This window comes from Psittacula echo (assembly GCF_963264785.1).
Source record: "Psittacula echo genome assembly, chromosome: 6".
NCBI lineage: Eukaryota > Metazoa > Chordata > Aves > Psittaciformes > Psittacidae > Psittacula > Psittacula echo.
In genome coordinates this window covers 73,127,889-73,149,135 of record NC_137743.1, presented here as the reverse complement: position 1 = coordinate 73,149,135, position 21,247 = coordinate 73,127,889, and the positions used below count along the sequence as shown (strand labels likewise).

The 21,247-nt window shown below is 39.6% G+C and overlaps 1 protein-coding gene across 16 annotated transcripts in view; it reads left to right on the top strand.

Annotated features, from left to right (window-relative positions):
• The window catches only part of CARF (calcium responsive transcription factor), a 56,230-nt gene that overhangs the window by 1,238 nt on the left and 33,745 nt on the right, over positions 1–21,247 (top strand). For 13 of the 16 annotated variants that reach the window (XR_013957253.1, XR_013957254.1, XR_013957255.1 and 10 more), the window contains exons 2-12: positions 3,809–3,930; positions 5,607–5,825; positions 6,959–7,079; positions 9,332–9,461; positions 10,392–10,476; positions 13,930–14,119; positions 17,640–17,760; positions 18,631–18,774; positions 19,211–19,444; positions 19,840–20,002; positions 20,994–21,069. Coding sequence is in view for 4 of the 16 variants with exons in the window: in XM_080621951.1 (XP_080478077.1) it covers positions 3,820–3,930; positions 5,607–5,825; positions 6,959–7,079; positions 9,332–9,461; positions 10,392–10,476; positions 13,930–14,119; positions 17,640–17,760; positions 18,631–18,774; positions 19,211–19,444; positions 19,840–20,002; positions 20,994–21,069 (1,594 nt within the window). In the remaining 12 variants the exon portion in view is untranslated. Of the gene's footprint in view, positions 1–3,808; positions 3,931–5,555; positions 5,826–5,909; positions 5,993–6,958; positions 7,080–9,331; positions 9,462–10,391; positions 10,477–13,929; positions 14,120–17,639; positions 17,761–18,630; positions 18,775–19,210; positions 19,445–19,839; positions 20,003–20,993; positions 21,070–21,247 lie in introns of those variants that run through there. The other 3 variants (XR_013957260.1, XR_013957261.1, XR_013957262.1) reach the window with 3 other exon arrangements.

Sequence of the window (21,247 nt, the reverse complement as noted above, 5' to 3'; positions counted from 1 at the left end):
AAGCTTGAAAACTGTTAAGAGAATTGCCTCCTTCCTGCCCGGACAGGTATTCCTAGGTAGGATGCACTTATTATCATAACAGACGTACCTGGTTTCTACAGTTTAGGTTTCTTCTTATTGCTGACATCTTCCAATGTTGACTCTGTTAAAATAATTAGTTCTGTGATTTCAAAAGGCTGCACTTTCCTGTGGGATCTGGATGCACGTTGACTTTACAATGAGGCCTCATAACTGAGGGAAGGTAGAAGCAGGCATTCATACAAGGCCTTACAATTATGTCAGTCAAAACTGGTGTATTTTTAGGGACCACTGCTTGTAGTTTGTAGGTATAGGCGTTGCATAGAATAAAGGATTGGTGGCAAGAAAATAGAGATCAAATACTTTGCCTTAAGGCAGAGCAGAGGCATGACTGGTCAATGATAGGATTTTAAAGTAATGTTAGCTTGACTTTTCTGTTAGTGTCTTTAAAAGTTTGTATATTGAGAATCAGTATGATGGCTTCTGCATTGCAGAGGAGATTGCAACTGTTACGAGAAAAGCTCACCTCAGAGCGAGAAATCCTGCTCCTGCTGACAGTTCCTGATGTTACACAAGTTGTGTCTGTGGATACCAGTCAGTGAAGACCTAGCATATGCAAGAGGTGCCCCTGGCTTTGACAGCTGTGTTATCATGGCAATTCTTGACGGCTAAATAAATGGAGATCTTGCTGCCTCCTGTTTTGCTAAATGATCTTGAACTATCAGCAAATTTGTCTGTGGAATTGAACCACAGATGGTAACTGTAAGCTAGATTGCAGTGCATGTTTGCTGTCTTGAAGATCTGTCCTGGGTTCAGCAGTAGCAGTCAGTTTTTCTCCTTCTTAGTAGCTGTTGCAGCACTGTGTTTTTGACTTTCGGCCTGGGAATGGAGCTGATAACAGCGATGTTTAGACTGACCAAGGACTTTGTGAGTCTCATGCTCTGCCAGGGAGGAGGGGAAGCCGGGAGGAAGCGGGGACAGGACACCTGACCCAAACTAGCCAAAGAGGTATTCCATACCACAGCACGTCATGACCAGGAGGTAGAACGGAGAGTCCCCGGAAGGGCTGGATGACGGCAGGGTGGGGGTGAGGTACCGGTTGGTGAGCGGTTGCATTCTCTTCCTTGTTATTTCCTTTATCATTATTATTATTGGTGGTAGCAGTAGTGATTTGTGTTATACCTTAGTTATTAAACTGTTCTTATCTCAACCAGTGGGAGCTGCATTCTTTTGATTCTCCTCCCCGTCCCTCCAGAAGCGGAGGGAAGAAAGGGGGGGGGGGGGGGAAGTGGACTTCGTGGTTCTGATTTACGGCCTGGGCTTAAACCACGACAAGATCCTACATAAAATGCTCATGATGGTTAATTCCGTTTGACTGTGCTTGCTGTTTCTGTGATTGCTTACTCACTTTGTAGAGTTGAACCAAGGATAGCAATAGCTTTCCCTTTATTTTGAGCAGAGTGCTTCCCAAAGGGAGGCAGAGCAAACAAAGTGGTGCTATAGCATTAAAATGTGCTAACTGGCTTGGAAACTGCCTTGGAGTGGTAGACCTCATGGAGGACAGCCTGTAGAGTGGTTTGGGTTAACGCTAAAGCTGAGGCATAGAGAGCTGTCTGGTGTGTGCACTGAGGATACAGCTATGTTCTACACTAATATTAAACTCCCATATTTCCCTTCAGCCCATTGTTAAATGTGGGCTATGATGGTGTTACATGGGAAATTTCTGTGGCACTTTGTAAAGAGTATACTTGTACAAGAGCTACTTGTATGTATGTTGTTTACTCATTCATGACAAAATATCCACATGTATTTATGTATGCAGAATTTAACTGTCTTGTTTGGGGAATCTGTTAGCAATATTTATACAGTTATTTAATTCATTACCTATGTATTTACTTTTAAGTATCTGTAAAAGTGTATTTCTTCAGGACAAAAATATCTTTTTGCTTGGGGTTGCACAGCACTTAAGTTAATGAAACCTGGATGGTTAAACCATGGAGTTCCTTGAGCAGGGTGATGTGTGTGCCTGATTAGAGCAGTCGTCAGGCAACATTACAGGCAAAAAAGTACCACGGGGACTTTTCAAACACAAAGATAAAACCTCAGCTATTTCTGGGGCTGCTTGTGAGAGGAAGCTGGATAAATATCACTGTATATTTGCCCTACTGCTGTAATCTTTCCCCTGAGCTTTATTATTAACCAGTGTTAGATACAGGATATTAGGTCTGTCCCAGTACAGCCATCCTTGTGTTCTGTAGCTGGATTCCAGCATGCTTAAGGGTACATGCCATTAGTGTCTCTGGAACAAACCTCTTCAGTTTATCTTGGAGAACTAAATGTGCTGCTTTGGCAAAACTGATGTATCTTCTTGAAATCTTTTTACTGAGGGGAAAATGGTTGGGTGATGATGAAATCTATCTTTCTGCCTTTTTTCATATGCTGCTAACATGCTTCAGACACTTTAACTGAAACAGCTCAGAATTGTTCTCAGATCCAAAGCTTTTTGATTGGTAAGCATGAGGTAACTTCATTTGGAACTTGGTTTTGGAGTGTCATCACTTGATAATCTAATGGAAAAATAAATCTGCTTTAGATTAAAGTATTTAGTGTATTGAGCATATGAGCAGCTTAATTTCTCAATGTTGTTTGTATCAGCAGGATGCTTTATTCAGCTTCAAAAGCCAAGGAGATGTACCACTTTGCCTGTGGTCCTTTGTATCTTTGCAAAGCAAGATAAATTTGTCCTTCAAGGGTTGTAGTTCTTTTCAAGTGACTTTCTAGCCTTTTACATTCACCTTACTAAAGTTGTAGACAGTTAAAATATCACAGCCAAGAAGGTCCATTTCAGGACCCCTTCTATGTGGTGTAGTGAAGAAGGTAAAGCTGGTAGGAGTCACGTGCTGATATAATGCTGCCTGTCTTTAAAATAACTATTGAATGGAGAAATCCTGAACACCTTTCTCCTTCCCTCACCCCGAACTGCAAGAATGAAGTTTCTTTATTCAGTTTGGCATGTTATGTATTTAGTCTAGTATATATGTACTTTAGTAACATAGGGGCCAAGTTAATTTGTCATTTTTGTCTCATTGCTTGTGAATATGTGGGATTGATCACTCCTTTAAAGTGTGTACTGTCTGGGTGTCTTGTGGAAGTAGCAATTCACTGTCCAAAATTCTCTGTTTGTTTGATGGTTTATAGTGGGCAGCTGAGGTCCTTGAAGTAGTGCCTTTTTGTGTTTCATCACATGATTAATGCCAAATTTTATTTAGTGTATCTGGCATTTTTCCTGCTTAAAGCTTACTGCTGTAGACTAAAAATAGTAATTTCATTTAGATGTTGTTTTATAACCCTTTAAAACAAACAATCTATTTCAAGATGGCTGCATGACAGATTTGGGTAACACAAATCCTGTCTGTTGATTATGGAAGTAGACGAGTAATTGTTTTGTAAAGCAGTGGTGACATATCTTTAAATAATGAGTGTTCTCTAGATGTGTATGGTTGTTGAGTGCTTGTGGACATATTTAGGTTAAATCATGAATGTGTATGTGTGTTTTGTATCTGTGTGTGCAAAGACAAGTCTAGCAAATTCTTATACAAGAGGCTAAACTACTCCTAGAGCAACACACGGAAATTTTTCTGCAGTGAGTAATGAAGTGATAAACAGGCAGGGATTTCTTGAGGGCTTTACTGTTAGTTTGCAACAGTGTTAGAACTGTAAGACTAAATTTGTAAGAGTCTTGGTTGACGAAAGTACAGAAGGCTGAAATAAACTTTCGTAACCTTTTCAGGTCACCTTGTAATGGAAGAAAATGGAGCTGACCATGACATTGCTATGGAAGGATCTAATGATTTGTTCATAGGCAACTGTAATGGTACAGGAGAGTCAGAAACAAAGGATCAGGTTTTTCAGGTGAGGTATGAATGTCCTGTCTTTGTAGATGCTTTCTTTACATCCTCTCTAATGAATCTGCAGTATGTTATTTTATCAGTGTTTTTTTTCCCTGCCTTTATAGTAGTAGTCTTTATAGTATGTGTCTTTTAAAAAGTGCAAAAGTTCCTTCCCTTGGGTTCTTGTGCCATTTGGTTTTGAACTGATGAATATCCAGATGTTGCATGTAATGGCAACCTTTAGTAATTGTATTAATGGAACCTGTTAGAGCGCTAAAGAAATATGTTTTAGTGTGTTAGAAAAATGCTTTAATAAAAGAATACTTCATGACATGCCTTGGAGTAAGCGGGGTTCAGAATCTGTTGTTTTTCCTTCCCAAAGCTTCCTGCTGTAGACTAACAATAGTAATTTCATGTCATTAAATATTGTTTTATAACCCTTTAAAACAGATGTAATTTACTTCAAGATAGCTGCATGACAGATTTGGCTAATCAATTGAAAATTGGGTCAAATTGCTTAGTGGCTAAATTTGGCAAATAATCCAGACACAGGATGTCTGTGTAGGTATTGGGGAAGGGGAGTGTTTAATGTATTTATTATCAAATATCACCAGATACTTCTAGTCAGAGAGATTTCTGTGCACAAATATTCTGCATTACTTCAGCTAAGACAAAATATGATTCAGGTAGTGATTCAGTAGCACGCTTATGGTCTCTGCACAGTGTCTTTAACATAACTAGCGCAATTTTTTGCTGCTTTTCTGGTGGAGTTTACAACAAACAGGTTTAGCACAGAAGATTTATTTTTGCAGGATTTTTAGGTTATTTGGCTCAGGTCTGACTTCAGTATTAAATTTGTAAACATTCTTCCCCACTTTTGGATTTACAGTTTACAAATTTTGTAGCAGAAATGTTGGAGTTGATTGTTTGCTGCAAGAGATACCACGAGCTGCACTCCTCCTTGCATCGACCAAATGACAGCCTGTCATATTATACGCGTGGGCTGCCTATTTGCAGTTATTTTTACATGTTCAATATTTGTGTTGTCAGAATTTCAACAAGACATTTGTGCTTAAAGTTTAAATTTAATCAAAATGTGATGTGCTTTAAGACCTTGATTCTGCAAGCTTGGGGAGAATAAGCTCTGAGTACATAGTTTTTGAGACTTGCAAAATCTGATTCTTGGTCCTGTGCTATATAGTTCTTGGCCTTGAATTAGAGGGTTTGAGTTGCTTATGTTTATTCTGTGGTAAAGAATTAATGAGACTTATAGAAATTTGTGTTTTCATAGCTAAATACATGTATGTAAAGGTGAAGTGGAATAGTGTCTAGGACTTCTTTTGAAGTCAAATCAGGTTGGTAGGTATTTGACAGTTTTGGTAGAAGTTCTCTCAGATTCTGGGTGTATATGATGGTTTTAGGGAACAGATTTTGGTCACAAGGGATTTTCTTTCCCTTTAATAGAGAGGGTTTGTTCTAGGAAGCAGAAACATGAATACATTTTCATCAGGAAATGGAAAGCAAAAATAGAGCTGTAATGTTAGCTGGTAGCCTCTTGATCAGAAGGATGAGAGCTCTCTCCAAGTATACAATACAGCACACTGGTTTTAAATGGTTTTTTTCTTCTTCTTTTTTTTTTTTTAATAGAAATTGCTACTCAAGATTAAAGTACATTTTACTGTTTTTCCTCTGTGAAAGCATTTAACCTGCATGGATTCCAGGGATCCATTGTTTGGACAGAGTGACTCTCCTCCAGTCTTGCCCATCACAGTATGCCTCTTGGGCTCGCCATCATCAGCTGTGCCTGCACGACCACCACAGCCACAGCCTCACTCCACAGAGGACTCCCACCTGGTGGACCAAACTGAGCAGCCCCTCTATGAGCTGCAGCCCCTTGGAGGGCCCACTGCACGGATGGTGAGTGTTGATGAAAAGAGGTCAGGTGTGACTGGCAAGGATGCTCTTTGAAAAACTCTTTTACAAGGTGCTTGTTTGTTGTAGCAACAGCTGATGCAGACTTTATCTCTAGCAAGGAGGTGAAACTTTTCAGTGGTTCAGTTCATGCTGCAGTTGTTCTTCCTCAGGTAGGCAAATCCTGTTTCCAGCCATTACTAATTTTATTAAACAACTTACGTCTTTTGTCATTATCAAGCCTGAATGTTACTGTGCGATATCTCATACTTCTACCAGTGCTGCTTTACCTATGTTGCCTGAAATAAATGTATTTGTGTTTTGTGGGTGGGGATTAGAACATTAGCAACAAGCTAACCCATATGTCTCTCCTTCCCTCCCACCCACCTGCAATTAATATGCTTAAAACATTGCTTTGTAATTCTTAATACTTACTTTGTAAAAAGGTAACTCTGGCCCAGAAGGCTTGGTTGGCATGTGTTGTGCTGTCACTAAAGACTCTCAACCTTTTAAAGTATAAGAAATTAGAAACAAGATGATATTTTACGTTATTGTAGGTTTTATAACATTATTGGGAACAAGTCTTTGGTAATTATGGGAACGTATACCATGAGGAGTTGTACAAGTTTTCCAGAATTCTAGGAGAATTAATTGATTTATTTTTAAAGACCTGGAGCTTTTCTTCTATCATTTTTTGCATAGAGTTCAGTTTCTTAGGAGTGAAGGTCAACACTTGATATGTTGTGATTAATTCTGCTAGTCCAGAATAGGGTCACAGTGAATCCAACCATGAATGGCTTACAGGTTTTTGATAGCTTTAATAATAGTGTTGTAAGCTTCAAATAAATGTGTAAGTCACTGCACAATCCAGCGAGGGTGGGTTTGGTTGTTGTTTTTTTCTGTTGTTTGTTGTTTTTTTTTCCCTTTAATTAATTAAAGAGCTATTTTAAAAGACAAAGTAATTTTAAGAAATGGACAGTAAATAGACAGGGGTTTTATTATATGAAACCAAGCTAATTTATATGTCATGATTGCAACCAAAACATTTCCTGTTCTGGTAATAAGCAAACCCGGTTGTGCTGCATGATGATCACCATACAAACTAATGCCATTCATACTTTTGTGTGATTGCCTTACAGATGATTGTTGCTAGCCAGTCAGAAAATGGACAGGTGCTGCATGTCATCCCTTCTGCCCAGCCAGGAATGGCCCAAGTGATTATTCCTCAAGGTCAGCTTCTGGATGTGACCAGCACACAGGGTGAGTTTAACCTGTGGGACTTGATAGCGTATGTTCCTGTGACTAAACATATCATGTATCATGTCTTTTTAAGCATCTTGTTTGTACGTGTTTCCTTTCCTTATCAGTTATAAGGCAAACATACATACTTACTAAATTTGCTTTCTGATTATGAAGCTGGTGCCCCACACACCACATTTTCTGTTTGGCAAAAGCCTTATGAAGTAAAAGCTGTTATGCTCACTTTAGATATATGATGGATAGATTGAGATATCAAGCACAAACTGCTTCTTGCCTTCTTTACCATTGATGTTTGTGCCAAGTCAGACAGCTATACTATCAGTTTCAAATCTCCACTGTTTATTTAATTTTGAGTGAAGGAGTTAATGCAGATAGAAGAATTAATGTTATTCTGGTCTGTTCCAGATATCACTGGTGATGATGCATCTTTTGCAAAGCCAGGAATGAAGTTCCTAGGTAGAAATACAGTTCTCATTGAAGAAAATGAGATGGAACTTTATTGCTAAGTTTATTCCCCTCAGTGTGTGAATTGTCACATTTTAAGTATGTGGCGAGATGCACAACTAGAAGCACAAATTTTAAGCTTCTCTCTAGAAAAGGGACATCCTGAAATCTGAAAGCATTGATTATTTATCTGCAAGCCTTGCTGGGTGGCAAAATGCTGTGTACAAGTTTCCATTCACATAATAAGATTGAGAACTAGATTGTCACATTTTGTTAAACTCTCCAAGGCTTTAGGGGGTTTTTTAACTGTGTTTGCATTTTCTGTATGAAGTCCTCAAAATCTGAGAAAATTCTCCGTATCTGAGGACTAGTTAAGTGCTTCTGTGCAATGAGAGCTCAAAGGTAAGACTCAAGTCCTGATGCTGGGTAGATAGGAAAAAAAAGAATTTGGATTCAAGTCATGATCCAGCCCTTTTCACTGACAATTGGAATATGGTTTCACGATCTTGCATTGAAAGGCTTGCTCCTAACCTAATGCTCATCTTCTTCTTCCTCTCCACATGCTCTTACACAGGGGTAAGAGCACTGTTTAGTTAGTGTTGTCTTACGTGACTTTAAGCTGACTGTGAGCCTTTAGTTACTAAAGAATTGCTGCTACTTTTTGTAGGCAGTAAATTGCAATGATGAATAGTATTTTTGTATTCCAATTTTTCGTCTTAAACACTCTTCCCTCTTTGCAAGTAGCTGAGTTTTGTGGTATTTGAATATATGTTCTACAGGGGGTTTTGTGGTTTGGTTGGATTTGTTTTTCTAAAGACTTGCTGTGTAAAACTCTTTGAAGTTATTTGATCTTTGAAAGACAGGAAAACTTGTTAGTGATATACTACGAAGATTAAAGGGGAAAGAAAATAGATTGCTGGCCCTTGAGTTTCGCTTGCCTGCATATGGTGGTAATGCATGCAATGGCATAGGGCTTCAGAGTAGACTGTGGTGTCTTAAGGGCATGTCTGTGTAGAGGAACCAGTGCTCTGAGCTTTGAACCAGCGTGGTGTTAATGCAAGGTGCACACTTATGAATCTCCCAGCACAAGCATTCTAGTGGAGTGATTTCTGTATGTAGACAATTTATGACTGTCTCTTGGGATGGGAGAAAAAGCTTTTGTAATAGAGGGACAAAAATCCTGCTTTTAAAGAGAACTCTCATTCTTTATGTTGAGACCAAAGTATCAAATGCCTGCTTTCACAGTTTTGCGTTATGTTTTTGTTTAACTATATATACAGGCTTCATTCTAACAGTATTTTTTGGCTTACAGATTGCTCTTTGTTATGAAGAAAGGCTAAAACATTTGTTCCAACAGCATGTCAGATTCAATTACAAGAGGCCTATTTTACTTGTTTAGGCCTTCTTTCAAAGTAAAAAGAAGTGCTGTGATCTCCTTTTTTCTTTTTTCAAAAGCAATCACTGTGCGATTTGCAGCTGAACAAAATAGTTGTGCAATCCTACAAGGATTTGTGGGAATGTAAAGCAGAGTAATGTACAAGTTCTACAGATTATTTGCTTGGTTGTGGAAGGTTTCATTAGCAATAACATGATATGTCCTTGAGGATAAACAACCTTATCAAGTATATCTCTGTATGTGTGCTTAGAGTTTAAGTCTTGATTCACAACTGTTAAACTACCTTATCATCTAGAGATCTTATTTCATATGACAAAATGCTTGCTTTTCCAACACAAAGTTTAATCATAGCTTGTTATTTTCTCATTCTGAGTTCAGTTATTAACCACGAGGCTGTTTTATTTTTGTAAAGATGTTTCAGAGGAGAAGTGTGGTGATGGGAACTTGCAGACTGTAGTGGTGGCTGCTATAGCAGACAGTGGAAGCAATTACATTCTACATCCACAGGCATCTCTCACTGTATCAAAAAAAACAACCACCAGGTAGGTCAGGAGGTAAAATGATGAACAGTATTTCTGATCCACTGCTAGTAGTGCTTTTGCTTTCTTGCACTTTGTTTTTGCAATGGTTATCACAAAATTACCTTAGAATAGAGGTTGTGAACCTTCAGTACTAGTGAGTGATTTGTAGCTAACCGTGTTTGCAGGCAGCTTTTGTATCTGCCAGACCACGGGAAAAGTCAATTAAAGGACCTGTATTCCAGGGGTAGTTGGATATGTTCTGACCAGAGCAGTAGATGTGCACTTAAAAAAACAATGCAAATTACTGAAATTACTTCAAAGAGACACCGATACTGCCAACCAAGAGTGATCACATGGATTGAGATAAGAACAGTCCAGTAACTAAGGTACAATACAAAACTACTACTACTACCACTAATAATGATAAGGGAAATGACAAGGGGAGAGAATATGAAACTAAAAGGGGAAAAGGAAAAGAAAACAATGAACACAAGTGATGTTTGTAAACAATGCAGTTGTTCACCACCCGCTGACTGAAACCCAGCCTGACCCAAGCAGCCATCTGGGTCTTCTGATAATTCCCCCCAGTTACATACTGGGCATGATGTCCTATGGTACAGAATACCGCTTTGGCTAGTTTGGGTCAGGTGTCCTGTCTCTGCTTCTTCCTGGCTTCCCGTGCCCCTCCTCACTGGCAGAGCATGAGACTAAAAGTCCTTGATCAGGGTAAGCATTACTTAACAACAACTGAAAACATCTGTGTTATCAGCGTTGTTCTCAGATTAAAGTCGAAAACACAGCACTGCACCAGCTACAAAGAAGAAGAAAAATAACTTACAGCTGAACCCAGGGCAACATAGTGCACTGATTTGCTGTTACCTGCAGTTTAGACTGAATGGTTGCTTTCTTGTATGTCAGTGTAGACTTTTACTACATGTTTTTGTTTTTCAGGGTAGTGGAAGATCCCTTTCCCATCCCTCTCCAGCTATTGCCACCAAATACACCTGCATGGGCACACCGTCTCAGGAGCTGTGAGGTGGGCTGCAAAGAATTCTGACTTGATGTTTTATCATCTGGATCTAAGATGCTGATTCTGCCATGAAGAGAATTAATTGACAGTTGTAGAAGTTGTGTTCAAGCTTCCTGATAGTATGAAATATTACTGGTACTAGCTGGTACTACCAGCACGTTTAAACATATAAAATGCTATGGAATCTTTTCCTTTTTTGGGAATGCTAGAATAGCTGACCATCAACAGCTCCTGAAGCAAAAAACTATGCTTCTGAAATCTTGATGCTGTGCAGTGCTGCGAAAAGCCATTGTTTGTCATGTTAGAGTTCACTTGTGAACTACAGAGTAAGCTCTGCTGTCTTCTGCTGAGCAAATTGGTTTTTGTTGCCCTTAGGTGATCCATTGAGAATAAAATGACCTAAGTCTGCACGTGTTTGTATTAGTTTGTGTTGTCATACAGAAATCAAAATCCATGTGACTCACCAGGATCAAGTCTGAGACTTCGAGCTCCATAATATCAATGTTTTACTAAGGATTTCTGTTTTAGATATTCTCAAGGTTGGGGTTGGTTTTTGATTTTTATTTTTGTACCAGCATGATTACCTGTGCTTGTTTTCTCTTTTGTTAAAATGCAATCTGTCTTTATTCCCTGTGGTGGCTTTTGACCCAAACAGAACTCTCGGCATTTTGTTAGATGTCTGGAGAACTGTTCTGATGATTGGGATGTTATCAATAGCTAAAATGCATCATAAATCACTTAAAAGGAAGGGAAGGAAGACGGGAAGATTCTTGAGAGAATCTACTCCTTCCTCCTGCCACCAGGCTCTTCCTGATAGATGTTTATTTTACTTTCTCTTAATATTTTTTTAAAGGAAAACTCATGCTTTCTCTAGCTGATTCACCTCTGTAGATACCCCTACCATTTGAGGTTTTTCCTGTTGGCTTGGCCACCGGTAACTCAAAATTACAGTTGCGGGGACTTAGAAATTTAATTTCTTTCTGTATCCACTTAGAAATATTTTTAAAATAGGAATATTTTAAAAATTAACTATGTATAAAAATCTATTTTTATATATATATATACACACACCTTTTATTTCATACAATATATACATCCCGGGGAGCTGGCCAGTACTGTGCTCTGGAGGGCAATGACTACTTTGGCAGTTAGTGCTGCAGGCAAACAGAGAGCACTAAAAGCTGCAGCTTTCAGAGTCAGCACTAAGCTCTGTGTTTGGTATTGATTCGCTGACTGCCTTGAAATCTTCAGCTCACACTTGCCATGCCTACAGTGTAATGTCTCTGGTATCCTGCTTCTGTAGCTCACTCGAGGAAAACTGCAGTCTTGGTGTGTGTACTTTAGTGTAAGCTTTTATGTACCCTTACTGAGATGAGGCCAGGGGAGAGGAAAGGAATTGTCTCTTTTTTTGCTTCAAGCTTTACTGAAGTTAAAGGATTGGAGAGTATCTGATTACCTCAAGGTAATTAAAACACTAATAAAAAGTGGATTTAAAAAAATAGTTATTTTTCTATAACCTACTTAGTTTTCAATGACCTGATCTTTTGCATTTCCAGCATATATCAGCATACTGAAATAGTGTCATTAAAAACTACATTAATTAATATCAACCGTACAAAGCTAAGTTCATTTATTTTTCTGGAGCAGATGGTCTCATTTGTCCATTTGTTCCTACTTTGGAAGTCCCTAGAGAGCAGGGATCTTATGTGCTGTATGATTTTCTTCTCCTCCTACTCCCCTCCCACCAATTTTAGGAAAATGATCTAGCACAGAAGTAAAGCCAGAATAGGAGCCAGTGCCTTAGCTGGTATCACAACAGTTTTATCAGTCTTGTCATCTCCTTAGGATAAGGCCAATGACTTATTTATAGTAACAGGTATAAGACATGGAAAGAAAAATGCTGGTCATGCATTATTCCCTGTGTGGAGTGGTACTGTAGTCCCTCTTGTGAAAGGTGCCATCGCAGGTTTCTGTAAAAAAGGTACTTCTGGTACTTCTCAGGCTGCTTTGCTGCTTGTGGGTTTTTCAGATCAAGTTTTGGACAGAAATGTTCTTTATAATTTCTGGCTGAACAGTTGCCAACTTCTCTTTCTCATCACAGCTATGGAAGTGCACCTATAGGTGTAATAGCTGGAGCAGTATGCTTGCAGCAGCGCAGTGAGCTGCTGAAGAGCAAGAACTGTTATCTCAGAATGACTCATGCATCCGGTGCATATATAATCCTCTGCTTTTGGGCTTAACCTAACAGCAACACTGTGCTGGCCCAGCTCATTCACAAGGTGTTCTTTGTTGACTTTAGGTTTTGCTAACAACAAACATTATGTTTTACTTAGGTAAAAGGCAGGTTTTATAAAGTTGTCCCTAAAGTATTTGTGCAATAATAATCTTAGAGAGACACTGTTGCTGCTTTTGTTGTCAGTATTAAACAACAGGCTGCTCTGTCATTGAAGGTGGCAAAATAGATCCATCGGAGTTTAGTCACCATGCATTTGTCTTACAGATATGCTGTAAGACAGCTGGCAAACTAGTGTTACTCCCAGCTGCTTGTCAGCTTCATCCTGAACTGCATATGAACAGAAGTGAACATGGCATTAAGAACTCTGATGAAAAGCTCTTCTCTGTCCCAGTGCTTTCTCTGCTTGTTGGCGGGCTCTGGTAGATCAGCACTGAACCAGCTGTGATGGCTCTGAGTAGCTGAACAGCTGTCACAGGGGATCCTGCAAAGTCAGCAAGTTGTGCTTTTTTTTGTTGTGTTTTGAGTTTGTTTGGATTTTTTTACTTTGAGTCGAGTTGGATGCTTTTTTTCTGGAGTTGTATGCAGCTTGGTAGAGTTCACTGAAACCATCATCAGTCTGCACAAGGCAAATCTGGTATGCTGTGTTTCTGCAGAATGTTGAGAATTGAGAGTGCCTTGAAGACAGGAGGAGGTGTTCTGTGAGACATTCAATTTGAAGTTAGTGCAGTAAGCAGGTGAGGCAGTTACTGGTGGTATAAGCAGATGGATTCTTCTCCAGCTCAGTGCAGCATGTGTGTTGAAGTAGATGCATAGACAGTTTGTAGTGCTTGAGCAATTCTTAGTGAGAGTCAAGTGAAAAGGTTTGTCTAAGACAAACTTGTCTAGGAGCAACTGAAGCGTGTGTTGGGAGAAACAACAGGAATGAAGTTGTATTGTGGAAATCAGACAGGGTCATTAACTGTACTCTTCTCAGGGGTTCTTGGTGTATTTAGGGTCTTGAAGAGCTGGCAAACTCCTGACCTCAGCGGGGACTGCTCTGGTGTTAGATCCTGTGGTAAATCTATTTGTAAAGGATAATAGTGTGGGGAAAAAAATGATGACATGCCAAAAATCTGGGCCTGTGTCCTCACCTGCCAGGGTCCCTGACTGCTTTTGTTTTCTTGTGCAATGTTCAGCAGTCATCTGGGTGAATAATCCTATTATTTCACCTCCTTTCCATGCAGAAAATTGGGGACTCATACCGCGGCTATTGTGTGAGCGAGGCAGAATTAGAGAGTGTTCTAACGCTACACAAGCAGCAAACACAAAGTGTGTGGGGGACGCGCCAGTCTCCAAGCCCAGCCAAACCCGCCACACGGTTGATGTGGAAATCTCAGTATGTCCCATATGATGGGATCCCCTTTGTCAATGCAGGTAACTAACTTTTATTCTAATAATTGCTTTCAAAATTTCAACATGGGGTGCCAACTGGCCGTGAAGAAGGGTCTTTATGGTGTTCCTTAGTGCTGGTGAAGTCAAGGCACAAACATACAAAAAGAGCAGCTTGGGCTCTGTTGTGACACAGTCAGGAGGAGCTTGTTTCCTTGAAACCGCAGGGTTATGTTTTGCTGTGGTTATTTCTTTTTGTTCTTGAGAAATAAATTAGTTAAGTACTATTTGACGGGAGTTTTTGTGATGAGATCTTTAGGTGGAGGTCCCATCTGCTCTATCAGGATGTGAAAGTTCTTGTAAGGGTAAGAGCTTATTTGAGTAGTCTTGCCTAACTTGGAGGTCCTTTGAAGAGTTTGTTCCGTACGAGCCAATGAACTGTTTAAATGGCACCCTTTGAAAAAAACAAATGTAAAAGAACAAAATAAACATCAGCATACCTCAGCAGGCAGATTTTGGGGTTTTAAAATGAATGCGCAGATTCCATAGGTTGGGAATTGCATATTTAACTCGTGCAATGCATATGTGAAATTACAAAGAGATCATGCAGGTATCAGATAACCAGGTTTTAATTGTTCCATAGAGATCATGAATAACTGGAATGTAGGTTATGTGCATGTGTTTTGGTTCGGGTTTTTTTGCTTGATTGGGGTTTTTTTCTGAAAGTAACTGAGAAAGGGAAATGATAGCACCAATTTTAAAGCTTCAGCCATAAACTGAGGTATAAGAAAGCTAAGAACAAATCCAAGCCAACTTACACTTTTATTTTTTCCCCAAAATACTTTTGAGACCTCTTTAGCTTTCTGTTTTATCTGCCTGAGAGATGAGTTTCCCCACAGTAAGATATCTAGAGCAAAACCACACTTTGTTGGGTTTTTTCCTTTAAAGTTGTAGACCAAAAGAGATTGAGTTTATTAAACTAGTATTTTTTTGCTTTGCTCAGACCCCCAAAGAGGCTTTATGTATATATGTGAAGTGTTGTGTTTCCAATACGTTTAAGTTTAGTTTATAACTCTTCTATGAAAAGCATTCATTAAAATCCTTTCCACCTGTAAAGCAGAGGCAGTAAATATGATGTACTGAACAGCAGTTTAAATCCCAGATAACTGAATTCTAAACTGTGCATGACAAAAGTGTTGTTCTCCAGGAATTTATCCCTTTTGCGTAAGTGGTACCAGTCTGTAATACCTGCCCTGCTGTGCTTCAGCTGTGGGAAAATATAGAGAAGCTGAGTAGCTCCAGTGGTGTGAAACAGGCTGTAATCATCAAAATCTTTATTGTTTATAACTATTTTGTATAGTTGATACTTTTGTAAAACAAGGACCCCATCAAATTCCTTGAGATTTGTATTGGCAAGGACCAAATTAAAGCTCTGTAGTGGTTTAAGCCCAGCCAGCAGCTGCTTGCTTGCTTCCCCCCATCCCCAGTGGGATGGGGAGGAGAATCTGAAAAAAGGAAAAAACCCATGGGCTGAGATAAGAATAGTTGAATAACTGAAATGAAAGTTAATAATTTTTTAAGATGAAATAGTGAGGGAGAGAGGAAGGAATAAACCCCATGCCCTGAAAAAACCTCAACTGATGCACAGTACAATTGCTCACCACGTGCTGATTGATGCCCAGCCAGTCCCTGAGCAGCCATCAGTGCCTCCTGGCCAGCTCCCCCTGTTTCTATACGGGGCATGATGTTCTGTGGTATGGAACATCCCTTTGTCTAGTTTGGGTCAGCTGTCCTGGCTCTGCTCCCTCCCAGCTTCTTGTGCCCCTCCTCACTGGCAGAGCATGAGAGACTGAAAAGTCCTAGATCAGGGTAAACACTACTTAGCAACAACTAAAACAAGGGTGTTTTATCAGTGTTGTTCTCAGACTAAAGCCAAGAGAGCTCTGTACCAGCTACTAGGAAGAAAATTAGCTCTCCCAGCTGAAACCAGGACAGCTGTTGAAGTCTTTTCAGTCCTAGATCTTCAATTTTAAGTTTGTTTTTAAAAATGAAACAAGGTATGTTTGTTATACATAATTCTCTTAATAACTTTAATTGCACTGTTTTATTGATTTTTTTTTTTTTTAATTTTTAATTTTATTTTTTAATGTCACAGTCTAAAGCAATATATCATTGGATATCTTATGGAAACATATCATGTTGCTGTTGTGATACTTTAAAAGGTTTTGGTCGTGTCACATGGTATAGGCAGCTCCTTGCCTATGCACTGGAATAGATGAATTATAAACAAAAGATAACTAAACATGATGTGGAAGAAATTTGGCAGAAGTTCCTTTCTTGACCACTTTAGTGCTGTGCCTGTTACCCTTTTGTTAGAGGTCTGACTGGATGAAGTCACTTGCTTCAAGTTTATAGCTCAGCAGTATTTGTTTAAGCCTGTCTGATTTTTGTGTGTGTATGCCAGAATGAAACAGTGTTACTTAGCAGATAAGGTAGGTCAGACTTGCAGCTAAGATAGGCAGCATGGCCTGAAATATTCATGTAAGGCAAGAGGCTGGAAATAGCTGCTGACTTTTTGTTGTGGTTTTAACTCCAGCCAGCAGCTAAGCACCACACAGCCGCTCACCCACCCCTGCTGGCATGGGGAAGAGAATTGCAAGGGTAAAAGTGAGAAAACTTGTGGGTTGAGATAAAGACAGTTTAATGGGTGAAGCAAAAGCTGTGTGCACAAGCAAAGCAAAACAAGGAATTCATTCACCACTTCCCATGGTCAGGCAGGTGTTCAGCCATGTCCAGGAACTCCGGGCTCCATCACACATAACAGTTACTTGGGAAGACAAACCTGGAATATCCCCCTGCTTCTTACTCCAGCTATAAACAGTATATCACACTGTGCATGATGTCATATGGTGTGGACTATCCCTTTGGTCACTGGGGGGTCAGCTGTCCCAGCTGAGTCTACTCCCAACTCCTTATGCACCCCCAGCCTGCTCACTGGTGGGATGTGGAGCAGAAAAGGCCTTGACTCTGTGTTAAGCGCTGCTCAGCAGTAGCTAGAGCATTCCTGTGTTATCAACTCTGTTTTCAGCACAAATGCAAAACATAGCCCCATACTGGCTATTTTGAAGAAAATTAACTCCATCCCAGCCAAAACCAGTACACCTTTGACTTCAGCTGTGGATTTTCTTGGTCATTTTGGGTTTCTGCTTCTGTTCTGTTTGTTACCGGCATTGTGCTACTTTGATAACTTGCAAGACTGTTCATCCTGTATTGGTGTTCAGCAGGGCAGAATCCAGTATTTGCCATCATATATGCTGCAGGAGTGTTGTGAGGTATAGTAAGGTTGGGAAATGCTTTGAAAAATGGTCTCTCTCCTTTTCATGCTGTGAGAGTAGCATTTGTACTGTATTTGAGTGCTTTCTACACTTGAATGTTCTGCCTTCTGAAGAGTCTGATGGTAAACAAATAACTGTTTTGTAACTCTCGTCTTTCATTTAATGTTGTTCTAATGTAATAACTTCAGTGGTTGTTTGAATAAATAGAGCGCATTACTTTCTGTTCCCAGGAAGCAGAGCCATTGTAATGGAGTGCCAATATGGGCCAAGGAGGAAAGGGTTCCAGCCCAAAAAAGCTGGTGAGCAGGAAGGCACCTCTTGCCATCTGTACAAAGCCACTTGTCCAGCAAGGTAAGAATTGTCTATAAAGCTGGAAGAGCAGCTCGGCATCCTAAAAACGTTTTTTTTCTGTGAGCCTTGACAGAGCACTGTTTGAGGGTGGTAGGTGATACCCACTGTAGCTCTTAGCTTTGTCTCCTTTAACTTGAGGTTGATACTCCTTTAGAGGGAAGAAGGAAGTGAATAAGGCTGAGATTTGATAGGTTGGCCAGATGCAAAGTAGCAGTACATCAGGATATGATGCACAAGTGTGAATCGTTATATACCTGGATGTAGTTACTGTGGTGTCCTTTAGTGACCATTTTTAGTCTAAAACTTTATAGTCTATTTGTTATTTTTCCTTCAGGCTTTTAATTACACTTATATCAGTAATCCTAATTTAGCAGATGTCCTATTTTCTGAAGGAGTTACAGTTCTTCCTGTTCACTGGGGACTTTCTCCTTATCCAACACTAATGTTTTTTGCCTTATTCTTGGGCATCCTCCTGGGTGCTTGTTCAGTTCTTACTGAGCTAAGAGTGCATTTACCTGGACAGTTGCATCTAGGTATGTATGTGCTCAATTCTGGCTTCAAGCTGGCTGAAGCCTCTTCAGAAATGGTGTTATACTGAGGAACAGAATGTTTTTGTTGAGGTACAAAATCACTCTGGCTGAGCGGCTTCCAAACAGCCACAAAAGTTTTTTGTCTGCATCCGTCTGCATCCGTCCCTGTTGATGTGTGCTTAACAATTCTACAATTGTCTTTGGGATTCCTCACACCCTGCAACACTGTTTGAACTTTCCCTATACTAATATCTGGTATGAAGTAGGTGGGGCTTTGCCTCCTCCCCCTAAGGACGAGTGTACTGAAGGAGAATTTTTTTTCTTTATCCTCACCCCGAAGGATCTATATTAAAAAGGTTCAGAAGTTTCCGGAATACAGAGTTCCTACTGACCCTAAAATTGACAAGAAAATCATAAGAATGGAGCAGGAGAAAGCATTCAACATGCTGAAGAAGAACTTGATAGATGCTGGTGGTGTCCTCAGGTGAAACTTCCATTATTTTTTCCTTTATCTTGACAAATGAATCAAAAAAGAGCAGTAATTTTCTTGGTTTCCTTTATTTTTCAGTCAGTTTATTAAGGCTCTTTCTTAATAATTAAAAAAAAAAATCCCACAATGTCAATAAGACTTCTATGGCTCTGGAGTATTAACGTAGGAAATGTCTTAAGCACCAAGCTGTGAAACTTCAGCAGATGTTTTCATGCAAGGAATAGATAGAAATTATTGTATTATCTGGGGAATTGAGCTGGTTTATTTTGCATTGACAGGTGTGAGAGGGCTCTGAGCACTAAAATGCAGTATCTTCCAGCTCAGGGGCATTCTACTTAGGTTGATTTTGATTGTCAGACTGTTCCCTCAAGAGACTGTTTTTTTGCCTTTGCTTGAGAATTATGTGTAGAAACTCTTTCCTTCTTGCTAGGTGGTATGTACAGTTACCCACTCAGCAAGCCCACCAATATCATGAAATGGAAACTTCCTGCCTCCCTTCTTCACCCTCCCAATTTTCTGTGCCTTCTCCTGAGGAGGAGGATGAAGTTGTTAGAGATGAGAACTGTATTCTGCCTTCCCGACTTCATCCTCAAGTGGCAGACAAGATCCGAGAACTGGTGTCTCAGGGAATAGAGCAGGTCTATGCAGTGAGGAAGCAACTGAGGTACAAAACTTTGTCATGTTCTGGGTCTGTAGTGCTGTATCTACTTCTGCATTTGTTTAATTTGGTTTGCAGCTAAAGGGCAGTGCTGATGCATTACTGAATATATTCCCCATATGTCATGAGAACCTGTTTTTCCCAGCTTTTGTCTTCTCTTTCCATTTCATTGTATATAGCTGCTAAGAGCTGTTGTCCTTTTTAAAGTTAATTGAATAAATGGGGATTTCTAATTCCCTACTCTGTAGCAGATGAACAAGATGAACTGAGTCAAAAGAACATCTAGCTTGCTCTTGTCTTGTCATTACAAGGGGAGGGACGGGTAGAAGTGTCTATAACAGTGGGAGATAACACAGTGTATTTTAAATATGCGTATTTTAATGTCCTTTAACATGTGACAGAAAGTATGTGGAAAGAGAATTATTCAAGCCTGATGAAGTGCCAGAAAGACATAACCTGTCCTTCTTCCCCACTGTGAATGACATCAAGAACCACATTCATGAAGTGCAGAAGTCCCTCAGGAACAGCGAGATGGTGTATAATTCAGAAAGTATCCCAGCAACAGTATGTTGGCCTTTGTGTTTCTTTTTGATTTTTCCAGTTAAATACTGGAAATTGTATTTAATTTTTAACCACTTAGCTGTATTTCATCCAAAATTCTCTATGACTTTATGTTTCCAGCAGCAGTATTTTCAGTGGAATCTCTGGCTGAGCAAGATTGGATTAAATATGAATAAAACCATCTGATCTTATTCGGTATTTATCTCATCAGCATTAGATTGCTATTAGTTGATTGACAGATTATACAATACCAGCACTTCATGATGCTGCATGAGCTGGAAACCACATGATGTAGAGAAATAGACACGTCAGAAAATCTGGTTCATGGTTTTGTCATTGTGTTTTGGATAAGTTATTTTTCCATATCTGAAAAATAGGGACAAAGTTTGTCTCAGGTCTAGTCTAAATTAGGGCTTGCACAACATTTTGAATACATAGATATTAATAAATGCACTTACAGCAAGTGAAGTAAGCATGAAGTAGATACTTGAGAATGGTTGGTAACTCTTATGTGGTGTTCCTTAATTTTCTTCCACCTGTTGAGTGATAAAGGATACACAGTGATCCTAGTTTTCCCAGTTACGAAGCTGACTACTAAGGAATTGCTGGTTTAAAATCAGCTTTGACAAACTGTACTATTAAATGATGTTGTGTCATCAGTCTTTCCCCTCTCCTTACACTGCTCTTGGCCCAGGTGAGTGAGCGATCCTTGTTAGTTAGCCAAATGGTTTGACTATTTTCTATTTTAAAGTCTTTGAACTGTTATGAGCAGACTTTAGCCTTCCCTGGTACATTGTAAGTTGAAATATCTTTTACAGGTTGGTTTCTTTTTGGGGGGGTTGCTTGGTTTTTTCTGTAAACCAGGAGCTTCCAAATTGCTGCATTGTTACAAGAAAATTAATGTAGTTTCAAACTGTTTTCCTACGGGTCCTATTGAGCCTGTAAGTAGACAAGCTTGCACCCTCTCTGAAAACTGAGATTTTTTTCCTTTCAGCTGCAGTGGACCACAGACAGTGGGAATGTTCTCACGGAAACAGTGACTGTTACATTTGCCTCGCCACCTTCGGATGGTAGGACTGCATTAATAACTTTGCTGTCTCCAAACGTGGTCTGTTTCATTAGTTATGTCACAGAAGTTCCGTTTCCTTCCAGTGAGGTTGCTGCTGTGTTCTGCTGCTCAGCTGAACTTAAGAAGGGTTATTTTGGTGTATCTATTTTAGCATACTTTTTTTTTTTTTTTAACTCTAT